This window comes from Copadichromis virginalis, linkage group LG15 (assembly GCF_057382275.1).
Source record: "Copadichromis virginalis isolate Kocher_CV1m ecotype Utaka linkage group LG15, C_Virginalis_male_GT1.1, whole genome shotgun sequence".
In the NCBI taxonomy this organism is placed as follows: Eukaryota; Metazoa; Chordata; class Actinopteri; order Cichliformes; family Cichlidae; genus Copadichromis; species Copadichromis virginalis.
This window is the reverse complement of record NC_140632.1, coordinates 33,920,005-33,932,359: the sequence shown is the minus strand read 5'-3', so window position 1 is coordinate 33,932,359 and position 12,355 is coordinate 33,920,005. Positions and strand designations below refer to the sequence as shown.

The following is a 12,355-nucleotide window of genomic DNA, read 5'->3' as shown; positions in this document are numbered from 1 at the left end:
TCTGGAAATACAATAAACTGGTGCATGCGTCACACTGTGCGCCACGTTATTGTTTCGGTGAAATGAATTTCTACAATACTGTTAATTCTACTCTCTGCAGTGTTTAAATGCTTACATATACACACAGTTACTGTCCCTCCACACATACGACTCGGTTCTGCTTCTATGCCCCAGCTTTGTTTACTTTTTCCCACCGAGGCTTCTAGACTTCTGATTGGCCAACATTTCTGCACGGTTAGGAATCTAGCGCCACCTGCTGCTTTGGCATGTTCATAGCAGCGTTTTCCTTCATTTCTGCCTTTATGTGTGGACGGGATTATTTTTTAAAACGAAAACGGAAAATCTCCGTTTTCAAAAATACCCGTGTACGTGTGGACGTAGCCTCAGTCTCTGACTGGAAGCGCTAATTCGTCATTCGGCTTTTGTCAGACTAAAGTAACTGTTAAAACTGTTTGAAAAGCTCAGCTATACAACAAGGAGAGATTGAGAATTTCCTTTTAGTTCTCAAGTTTATTTGATATTGACAAAAGTTAGTCAGTTTTGTCTGTTCTTCTGTAAAACAAACTAAGATTTATTTTTAGAATTAATATTTTGTTTCTAAGTGGAATTGACAGTTTAGTCTGTTTCATTTGTTCTATTTTGAAACTTAAACGCTTTAGCGGCTGCCTTTTGTGTAGTTTGCAATATTTGCCTTTATTTATCTGAAAAAGTCTCATGTTCCTTAAGTACATCTACCCTGTTGAACTTATTATGGGAAATAAATATTTAAATAAAAACAAGCTGCTGATTATTTCACATTTTACTTGTGAGCAACGGCACATTTAAATCTTACAAATATAGTTATTTGGCTGATATCGTGATAGATATCGTTATCGCCTGAAATGAAAAAAACATATCGTGATATGAAAAAATCTCATATCGCCCAGCTCTACTGCTAAGTCACTTTCATTTTCGGGAGCATCAGCAGTCAAGTGTTTTTCACTCTACAGTGGTCTCTGGATTATCATGAAACAAGTTTTCTCTGATCACTGTGTCATCGACGCCTAAGCAGTCTTCAGTTAAACTTGGCTGCACTATCTCACTATCAGCTCTATCAAAGTATGATTTAGGAACCTCATATATTGTGGTGAATTGGGTGGTTTCTTTGGGAAGCCTCTCATGAAGCCGGATGGTATCCTCCTCTGTCTCAGAAGGCTCAGTCTCATCATACTATTTAGCTGATAACCGCGTTATTGGCTTGTGCTTGAATTTTGTCGTAACAGGCTTCTCCCCAGTTGGTGTGATGAAGCCACACGGGAGTAAGAGAACTTGATGAACAGTTCGCCAAGAAGCTTCTTTGTTCTCAGGTTTTATGGTGTAAATTGGGAGATCTCTATCTTGTTTTACCGCAACATAAACATCTGACTCCCACTCAGCAAGTTTATATTTCCCTCTCAGGCAGACAGCATGCACTAAAACAGACAATCTGGTTTGACAACCACACATTAATTCATAAGATGAGAATCCTGTTACATCATTCTTTGTACAATTGTACGGATGGACCGACAGTTTCGAATAGCTATGCCACTGTGATTTGCCTTTGTTTTCCAATGTGCCAAACATGTTCAGCAAAGTCCTATTAAAACAGTCCACAGTGTTTCCACTGGTAGGGTGGTAGGGTGTGGTATGTATTTTGTGAACACCCATGATTTTGCAAAGTTCTTTGATGATGTGTGATTCAAAGTCAGGCCCTTGGTTACTGTGCAAATGTTCAAGAATCCCATAGCGGACAATGAAATTACCCCACAGACAATTGGCTGTTTGAGCTTTCTGGTTTGGTGTTGGGATTGCAATGGCTTACTTAATAAACTGGTCTGTAAGTACAAAAATGTCCTTAATATTACTCAGGCTCTTTTGGTCCTTTGAACATGATAGGCTCAAAGGAGCAGCGCTTTCAGGAAGGAACTTTCTCAGAACACAGTGTTAACAGGTTTTAATCTTTTCTCTCAAAATCTTTCCCTCAACATCTGCTTGGCCAGTAAAATCTTGTTCTCACCGAGGTTGAGAGTATGTACAATGCGTAAGCCTCCCATATCATCATGGAGACTCTGGAGGACTGCATCTCGAAACTGTTCCGGAAGAACAGTGTGTCAGGTTACAGAATCAACAACTTGATGTGTCCGGTACAGTATTTGATTGTGTAGCTCAAGAAGACTGAATTGTCTAATTAGCAAGGGGATATCAGGCAGTTGCTTTCTAAAGTTGGGTTAAACCTTGTTCCCAGTCTCAAGTTGAGCTATGGTTTCCCTCAAACATGGGTCAGCTTGTTGATTGGCTCTTAGCTGCTTTACTGGCATGTGGGGAATAACTAGTAAATCATCACACTGATCTTCATTTACAAACTCATCTGGTATAGCAGCTACAGACAAGGCTGAGTGTACTAGGGTGAACGCACACTCCACGTCTGTGTTTTCACTTGGATTACAGCCAAGGAGATGCTTCTCACAGATAGCTGGTACCACATCTGGGCCAACTGTGATTCCTTGACCAGACAGATCTGTTTCAGTGAACCACTGTTCACTGAATGTATGTTCCTGCTCTTTTTTGTGAAACAGTGTCATTGAGCAGTTTTCGATGTGGTCACATTGAAAGACCATCTGCATTAGAATTCAGCTTTCCAGCTCTGCACTGAAGCTAAAAGTTAAACATAGAAAGTGCTGCTAGCCAACGATAGCTCACTGCATATACACTCAACAAAAATATAAACGCAACACCTTTGTTACTGCTCCCATTCCCCATGGGATGGACGTAGAGACCTAAAATTCATCCCAGATACACAATATAACCATCCCTCCCAAACAGTGGTCACATCTGCTATATTGAGATAATCCATCCCACCTCACAGGTGTGCCACATCAGGATGCTGATCTGACATCATGAGTAGTGCACAGGTGTACCTCAGACTGCCCACAACAAAAGGCCACCCTGGAATGTGCAGTTTTGTCTCACAGCAAAATGCCACAGATGCCACAAGCAATGAGGGAGCGTGCAATTGGCATGCTGACAGCAGGAATGTCAACCAGATCTGTCGCCCGTGCATTGAATGTTCATTTCTCAACCATAAGCCGTCTCCACAGGCGTTTCAGAGAATATGGCAGCACATCCAACCGGCCTCACAACCGCAGACCTCGTGTAACCACACCAGCCCAGGACCTCCACATCCAGCAGGTTCACCTCCAAGATCGTCTGAGACCAGCCACCCAGACAGCTGCTGGAACAATTGGTTTGCACAACCAAACAATTTCTGCACAAACTGTCAGAAACCATCTCAGGGACGCTCAACTGCATGCCCGTCGTCCTCATCGGGGTCTTGACCTGACTCCAGCTCGTCGGCGTAACAGACTTGTGTGGGCAAATGCTCACATTCGATGGCGTCTGGCACGTTGGAGAGGTGTGCGCTTCACGGATGAATCATGGTTCACATTGTTCAGGGCAGATGGCAGCTGAGAATGTTCCAGTTCTTGCATGGCCAGCATACTCACCGGACATGTCACCCATTGAGCATGTTTGGGATGTGCTTGACCGGCGTATACGACAGCGTGTACCAGTTCCCACGAATATCCAACAACCTCGCACAGCCATTGAAGTGGAGTGGACCAACATTCCACAGGCCACAATTGACAATCTGATAGACTCCATGCGACGATGTGTTGCACTGCATGAGGCAAATGGTGGTCACACCAGATACTGACCGGTTCTGGGTCCCCAGACCCCCAATAGCGCAAAAAACTGCACATTCCAGGGTGGCCTTTTGTTGTGGGCAGTCTGAGGTACACCTGTGCACTACTCATGATGTCAGATCAGCATCCTGATGTGGCACACCTGTGAGGTGGGATGGATTATCTCAATATAGCAGATGTGCCCACTACCACACATTTGGACTGATTTGTGACCACTGTTTGGGAGGGATGGTTATATTGTGTATCTGGAATGAATTTTAGGTCTCTACGTCCATCCCATGGGGAATGGGAGCAGTAACAAAGGTGTTGCGTTTATATTTTTGTTGAGTGTATTAAAGGACTACTGTCACTGAACTGGCTACCATAAAGGTAATCACAAAGTTTTTTCGTAACTGCCCACTTTCGGGCTAAAAACTCTAATTTGTGGGCATGGTAATGAGACTCACGCTTACACAAAACCCTGCTAGCATATGCTGTGACTCTTATCTGACCCTCCTGCTCCTGATACAAGGCAGTACCAAGTCCCATAGTGATAGGATCGGTATTGATTTAATTTCAATTCAATTTTATTTATACAGCGCCAAATCACCAACAACAGTCACCTCAAGATCCTTTGTATTTTAAGGTAGACCCTACAATAATACATACAGAGAAAAACCCAACAATCATATGACCCCCTATGAGCAAGGACTTTGGCGACAGTGGGAAGGAAAAACTCCCTTTTAACAGGAAGAAACCCCCAGCAGAACTAGGGAGGGATGGCCAGCCAGATTTTAAGTCGAGGACAGAGAACCACTGGGACTCACTCAGCGTGGAGAAGGTCTCCTCCAAATTCAGGAGCGCGTAAGCATCTTTCACTGTCTGCAAATTGAGTTTCCTGTAATCAACACAGAGACACATGTTCCCATTCTTTTTCCTCACCACCACTATGGGCGAAGAGAATGGTGACGTGGACTCCCTGATTACACCTGGCTGTTCTTGCAAATGCTTTTGGACAGCTTTACTGTGCTTAAATGGAATCTCATCAGACAGCTTACGCAGTGTTTTACCTGATCTCCCAAAGTCAAGTCATCTAGAACCACTAATGCAAGTGTGAGAACTTCAACCTCAGCACCCAAAAAGTCCTTGGGGAATACAACATTAATCTCAATGTAGCCTAGATAATGCATAGATTAGCCATTGGCTTCTTTAACCTCCAAAAGCTCAAGGATTGCTCTGATCTCATGTTGTGGCATGTTCTGATTGTAAAAAGACTCGGGAACTGTGGTAACCTGGGAGCCTGTATCCATTATGCAGCTATCACAATTGCCCTCCATTTGAACCTGTGCTGTAGTTTTTACCCCTATCAAACCTTTGGGTAATTTGAAATGACCTCGCTCAGCATGCAATGTTAATATCACACACTTCTTAGCGGTCACTTTAGACTTCTTATCAGTCATATGTGTTTGACCCGTTGCATTTCCCATCTGTCTCACGACAGGGAATGTCTTCAGTTTAATGAAGGTGTGTTCCTTTGCTGGCGTTCCCATAACTGCTGACAATTCTTAGTTCCTTCTTTTTTGCAGCTACCAAGGCATGAGTTGAATCTGACTCACACGTGGCCACAATGTGACCATCCTCTCCACAATGAAAACACTACCACAGTTTTGGCTTTAAAGTAGAGGTGCTGTGTAAGAGGGCCCTGGTTTGGTCTTTGCATGGTCAGGTTTTTTTAGTTTCATCTTTCTGTATCTGTTCTTTCTTAGAAGCTGTGGTTTTCATTTGTTCCATGAGGGAAATCAATTGGCTTTTCAGGTCAGCTTTTTCAGATTTTTTTTAACCTGCTGATGTCGCTTGATGCAGATTCAGCCTGTATTTCACTTGCTGAACATTCTGTCTATGGGAGACAACCTTCAGTTTTGTAGTACAGAGGTGCAGTTTTATTCAACTACTTTCTGTTTCTTGCCTATGTTCTGCAGTACGCAGCATCCACAAAAGCTCAGCAAGTGATGGGGGTTCTTGATTCTTAAGTTCTAGCTGCAGAACAGCAAGCAAGTCATGGTCTCAACAGCCACTGTAAAACTGTTTCAGGAAGTGTTTGTTGACCTGTTGTGGCTGTATACCTCCCCTATATACAATGCGGTCAATGCCACCTGCAAGCGATGCAAGTAAGCCATAATAATCTTGCTACGTGTTCATGAACCTCACCAACAGTTCCTCCCCATCCTCAGCTGTGCCAAATGCAGAGTCTAACAACTGCAGGTAGGTAGTTGGTGGCACGTTGGGTCCAAAATGTCTAACTACATCTGAAGCTGGAATAAGAAGGCTCTTGAGTTTTTATGAGTCTTCTCCAAGTCAGAAACAGAAGTGTCCATCATTAGATCAACATGACCGTTCTGCCTAATTGTGTTTTATATAAATGACTGGCTACATACTTGGTACGTCAAAGACAACTCATTGGGCTCCCCTTCACTAAAGAAGTGAAAACATGATGGATCCTCCTCCTGAGCAGACAGTTGCCTGAGCAGTCATCCTGTTGGATTGTTCTGACTGTGTAGGGAATCCTGGTGAATCAAAATGTGGAACAGCATCTAGGACACTGATCAACAGATCCACTCTGACCTTGTGACAAGATTTAAACAAAATTACTTAATTTTGGTATTTCTTCCCTCTATTGTCACCTTGTAATTCATTATTGAATATGCTATTAATTCCCTGTGAAACAAGCTTAAAGATGTGTGCCATTTCATTCTTTATATTTACTGTTCTGCCGCTTAATTTCTGCCGCTAGATGTTTTAGCAAATGAATTTTTTGCTACCAGTGAATCTCTTGCCTAAATGATGGAGAGCCTTGTAGAAGAGCCTGTCTGTGTGACTGATGCTGTCACTCCTGAGAGATGGCCTTTTTATGCTGCACTCTGTCACATAGTGGAGGTTCTTATCATTGTCTTCTGTTCAGCAGCAACTGTATATGTCCTGTCTCAATAATACAACCTCAGCAGAAAAATAATGTCATCAGTTTCAAAATGAGCCTATTTTGTCTTTGCTATTTTCTGACACGTAAGCTAAGATAAATTGACTGGTTGTTATATAAAGTGTGACAAGCACTCAAAGCGCTTTGTACAACATGCCTCATTCACCCACTCATAGAAGCACTTTTGTTTTTTACTACACATAAGTGCTTTCTGTCACACTCTGATGAATGCATGACCTCTACTTCCTGAGCTACATCCACCCTGCATTACAATGGTGTATGCTAATATTAAGACAAATACAAAAAGTTGAGATCAGCGTGCAGGAAATCTCTATGACCTAGCAGCTCAGGCTTCAGACTGCTCGAAGCACTCAGTTTCAGAGAGTTTTTCCTACTCTTGGCTCTGTTCGATGTCAGTGAGAGCGAATATATTTCTGTGTGGTCATCTCAGTCACACATCTGTGACTGTGAGCCACTCTTGTGTTTTTTAAGGCTAAAGTGTCCTGTTCCAGACAGATAACCTCAAGGGCTGCACCAGGGAAAAAGTAAATACTGTTGCCATAGTAACATGACGTTGTTACAGGTCTACAAAAAAAAGCTTTCTAAGCAAGAGGTTTGGCTGAACAATTTTTGAAAAATGAATGTGGACAATGTATGCCCATTCAACAGTTGTTACTTTTAACTATGACTACCATACCTTCCCTACATATCTATTTTCTAATTAGTTACCATTTCCAAAAGTGTTACAAGTAATGAGGTATGATCAAAAGATTCTGAGAACAGATCTATAAAATCAAAAGCCTTATCTGATATAAATATGGCCACTGTGACACTGAAGGTCAAGGAAGTTATAGAAGGCCAAAGGTGATGGCTGGTTGAGTCAGTGAGTGAGCATTGTCTTGGTGCAGGTTTGAGCCTGCACAAGATGGGACTCTTTTACGCACCACGGTTCTGATGTTTCGGCTAAATTTTCTCTGTCATTGTTGAATATCTTAAAAGAGCACGATGAGGGTCTTGATCTTACTTTGGAAACTGTAGTCTCTTGCACTGAAAACTGCTCTACCACACTTGAGCTCTCATCTTCAGTGAGGGTCTCTCACAGAAAAGTTGGGGCGGTTTAAAAGAGAAGTGGATGTAAATTTAAACTTCTAAAAATGTACAGTAGACTGGCACACCACACAGCAGAAGCAGTCAGTCGAGTATATTAAATAAACAGATATATTAGATATGTTGAAGCACAGTCGTATAGGATATTGTGAGGCTGACAGCCAATGGTCTGACTGTTTGGGCACTGAGAGGGGAAAAGGTGCCCCAGTTGCACACACACGCCATCTGTTGTAGTTTAGGATAATCCTTCACTCTGAGCAGATATGAGCACAGTGGATCTTAGTGTCTTTCACCAAATCCACAAGAAAACGCCGTTGCATCATGAGGATGAAATTGTCATGGGTCACTACAGCCTAATAGTTTTTATAATCAGATGTACGTGACACTTTATTTTTAGCACAATTCTAATTGTCCCATCAAAACCTTGTTGCTGTTTATCCAAAGGATGTGAAGGTCTTTTCAATGTGCACTGCTGTGTTGACAGCTTTTCTGATTTTCTGGGTTCTGATACATTCTGACAGCTCCCAGCCTTCAGTGCTTATTGAGCCAGTGCAGCTGACACATTGATACACAAAGTCAATCAGCATAAGACACCCCCGGGTGCTCACATCCTCAGCTTAGTGTCACTTTCCTGTGACCTGATTCGGAAGTCCTGAACACCTATTTTATACCCCCATCCCTCACACCTCTTCCCTGAGCTGAAATGAGATGTAAGATTATCATCTCTCCATCAGTGTGCCATGTCTGTCTCTTGCAGCCTTAGGGTTTAACACATGCATTTATTAATGCTGAAGCTGAAACAACTGGACTTGTTTTCTTGTTTTGGAGTTCTCAAGCATATCACATAGTCTTATTGACCAGGAAAAGTACAGTTTATATTTATGTGCTAAACAAGAAAAGATTGGGTTCTAAGACAACAGGAAAGATGAGTGCATTTTGAAATGGATGTGAAAACAGTTTCCATTCCTGTACCTGTACGTCTTGTGCCTTATTAAACTCAGTCTCTCACAAACTTTGCTAAAATGGTTATTCTCCTAGCGGACAGCTCATGTAAATAAACGCAATGAAAAAATGTGGCTGCTCATTTAATATGCCATCTGTGTGTTAGACATCATGATGTGTGATGAACATTTTTCAGAGAATATGAGAAACACATATGTGGATCATGGGCACATTGGTGACGTTTTGCAGAATTTATTTCAAGTTTCTTGTAAAAATGGACAGTTTGTCCTTTCCAAACTCCCACTGTGCATGTACTGAATGTTTTGTGATATGATGCAGGAAGTAAACGTAAAAGCCGTGAATTCATTGGAGCTTGGTATTTGTGTGTGTCTACAGGCGGAATCCCCTTCATTTCCATTTCATCACAGACTCCATTGCTCAGCAGATCCTGTCCTCCTTGTTTCATACATGGATGGTTCCTGCCGTCAGGGTGGACTTCTATGACGCAGATGAGCTGAAGGTGGGGAACACAGACTCCATCACCCTGCTTTACTGATTGGGCTGCTTAATGATCTCATGGCTACTGCTTTATTTAATGCGAAACATTATGAGCTATTTCTATTTAACAGTAAATGATCCCAACCCTTATTTCCTCTTGTGTTTCAGTCCGAAGTCTCATGGATTCCTAACAAACATTACTCTGGGATTTATGGGCTAATGAAACTGGTACTGACAAAGACCCTGCCGTCAGATCTACAGAGAGTCATCGTTCTAGACACAGACATCACCTTTGCCACTGACATTGCTGAACTCTGGGCCGTCTTCCACAAGTTCAAAGGTAATGCAACTCCTTTTCTCTCAGATGGCCCCGCCCCTCCCTGTTTGGTGTTTCTCTGTATTATTGTAGAGTCTTTGAACTCTGAACTTAAAAATGCAAAGCTGAGATAATTTGGACATGCAGAGGAGTGAGAGTGGATATACTGAACAACAGATGGTTAACATGGACTGAAAGCATGAGGAAAAGAGAAAGACCTCAGAGGAGGTTAATGTATGCAGAGGCTGGAGGATACAGGGACATGGTGAGATGAAGACAGATGATCCAGCGTAGCAAGCTCAAAAGGAAGCAGCTAAAAGAAGGAGAAAAGAATAATGATAAAGAAAATAAAGTGCCACAAGGTGACTGCTTTTGGGATTTGGTAAGAATAAATAAAACTTAGTTGAACTAAACATACAACATTCCTCTGTTCCCACTTTTATGAAATGTAAAAAGCTTAGTTTTGTTATAGAAACTGTTGTCCAGACACGTTGCTATTATTGTTTCTACTGAAAATGTCAAGCGTCCTCATATCAGTGAGAGTAACAGAAAAACCTCTCTGTGTGATGCACTTCAATAGCATCGCAAACTAAAACCTCCAAAATGTTCTTATTCTTTAATCAACACTTCTCCAGTTCTACCTTCATAAAAGATGTGATATACTGGATTAGTTTCACTGACGTGCACCTATAATTTGTTCTGTGAAGTATGTGCACTGGCCTGTTCTGTTCTTCTTATTCTAAATGTGGGAATTCTTCTTTGTTTGGATACCTAACCTGCTTCAGTATATTGAGGATACTACAGAGCTCTACATGCTGAGCATGTTTGTCCAGTCTAATGTAACTGCTGGGAGAATGGGCCTTCTGGAGGCATGCAGCCGCGAGCTCTTCAACAAGCGACCCTCCTCCCAGCTTCCATTCATAAGCGAAAGCCAGGATCACGGGGCAATATTTCACCATCATATGATCACAGTTTGATTGCGTTAGTGTAATAACATCATGGCAGGAGATGCAATTTATATTTAATTTACACATTAAGTCTCTGGCAAGCAAATTGACGGGACACAGATCAGACCACAGAGACCCGTGTCTGAATTTCTGCCCCTGCCCTTCTACACAAGACGGGGCTACGGTGAAATTTTCCCTCTGAACGGTTCCTGATGCAAATCCAGAATGAGTGAACTTCTCACTTAAGACAGCCTGTGGAAAGAGAGAATCTGAGCATAACACAGAATGAGTGGCCCCGGAATCTGCAAGAAATTCCACTTCCTGACCACAAACTAACGAGGAGTGATTTATAAGGTGCACTATCTGAATGTACATATGTACCAGCCGGCAACGCAGAAACATTACAAGTTACAAGTAACGTGTTATTGTAATCTGATTACTTTTTTCAGGTAATGAGTAAAGTAAGGGATTACTATTAACCCCTTACTTCACTCATTACTTGAAAAAAGTAATTAGATGACTGTTACTTTCTCATAAGCACGCTGCGTTACTGCGTCACCAAACCATGATTTTGTAAAGCGTAAAAAAGTAACTACATTACTTTGAGTTTGATTCTGTAAAAAGGGACAGAAACATTAATAATGTGTACTTTATTGAGCCCTGTGGGGAAATTACTTTCTGCATTTGATCCATTCACTCAGTGAAGCAGTGGGCAGCCACTAAGCAGGCGCAGGGGAGCAGCGTGTAGGGACGGTACCTTGCTCAGGGGTACCTCAGGGTAGCCGTTCAGTGGATTCAAACCCCCGACCTTCCGATCATGGGGCGACCACTCTACCTACTGAGCTATCCCTGCCCCCTTAGTGTCTGCTGTGAACTGTGCGTGGGAAGAAAATCTGAGCAAACACCGAGCACACTGCCACAGGAATGTGAAATTCACAGAGAAACCCCCAGATCCCCCCACTGACATGACTGCTACAGTACCGGGCAAACCTCCACCCGCCCCACTCCTGCTAAACAGGTGAAAATAGATTTAAGAGCAACAGGACTCAGTGCAGCTGAATCTTTGATTTTATTTAATCTTTGCTGTGTTTTACTTGCATCTATTTGAAAGAGTGAGTGTAAACACAAAAAATTATTTTATTTTATATTTTTGAAATATGCAGAAAACAGGTTTAAATGTTAAACAAATTTCTTCAAGTCAAAGACAGCTACATATAATTTTTGCTTAATGCAATGTGCATAAAATGTAAACATTAAAACTCGTAAAACAAATTTTAAAAAGAGACTTTTTTCATTTGATTAATTTTATATGATGGATTATGCAGAAAAAATAGAATTGGGTTGAAAGGTCTATTGTTTTATTACGTATTCAGGTTGTGTATCATATTTTTAACAAGTAACTGAGTACTAACGCAACTAATTACTTCTGAATATAAGTAATCAGTAAAGTAATGGGATTTCTTTCTTGGAGAAGTAATCAGTAATTAGTAACTAATTACTATCTTCTAGTAAGTTGACCAACACTGCTAATAAGTTCATTAAAAATAATATGTTGAAAAATGTTACAGGAACCTAAGCTATTTGAGTTAGTAGTGTGTGTGAATGGGTGGATGTCTGGCTGTGTAAAGCGCTTTGGGGTCCTTAGGGACTAGTAAAGCGCTATACAATACAGGCCATTTACCATTTTAGTAGGAGTGTTTTTAAAAAATAAGTTTACATTAATTTATTTTAGTTTGAGTGTTTGGGTTTACAGCTAGATTACACCTCTTAGGGTGAGTAATTGGGCCAAAGAGCTGCGCCCTGTCTCTGTCACTACCACTCACACTCCTGCTTAGTTCAGTGTCAATAAAAGTGATTTGATTTGCTGTAGGAA

At 41.6% G+C, this 12,355-nt stretch overlaps 1 protein-coding gene across 4 annotated transcripts in view; it reads left to right on the top strand.

The window, feature by feature from the left end:
- large1 (LARGE xylosyl- and glucuronyltransferase 1) overlaps window positions 1-12,355 on the top strand; it is a 69,481-nt gene that overhangs the window by 30,912 nt on the left and 26,214 nt on the right. For all 4 annotated transcript variants that reach the window (XM_085433035.1, XM_085433032.1, XM_085433033.1 and 1 more), the window contains 2 exons: window positions 9,118-9,241; window positions 9,388-9,559. In XM_085433035.1, coding sequence (XP_085289161.1) covers window positions 9,118-9,241; window positions 9,388-9,559 — 296 coding nt within the window. The remainder of the gene's footprint in view (window positions 1-9,117; window positions 9,242-9,387; window positions 9,560-12,355) is intronic.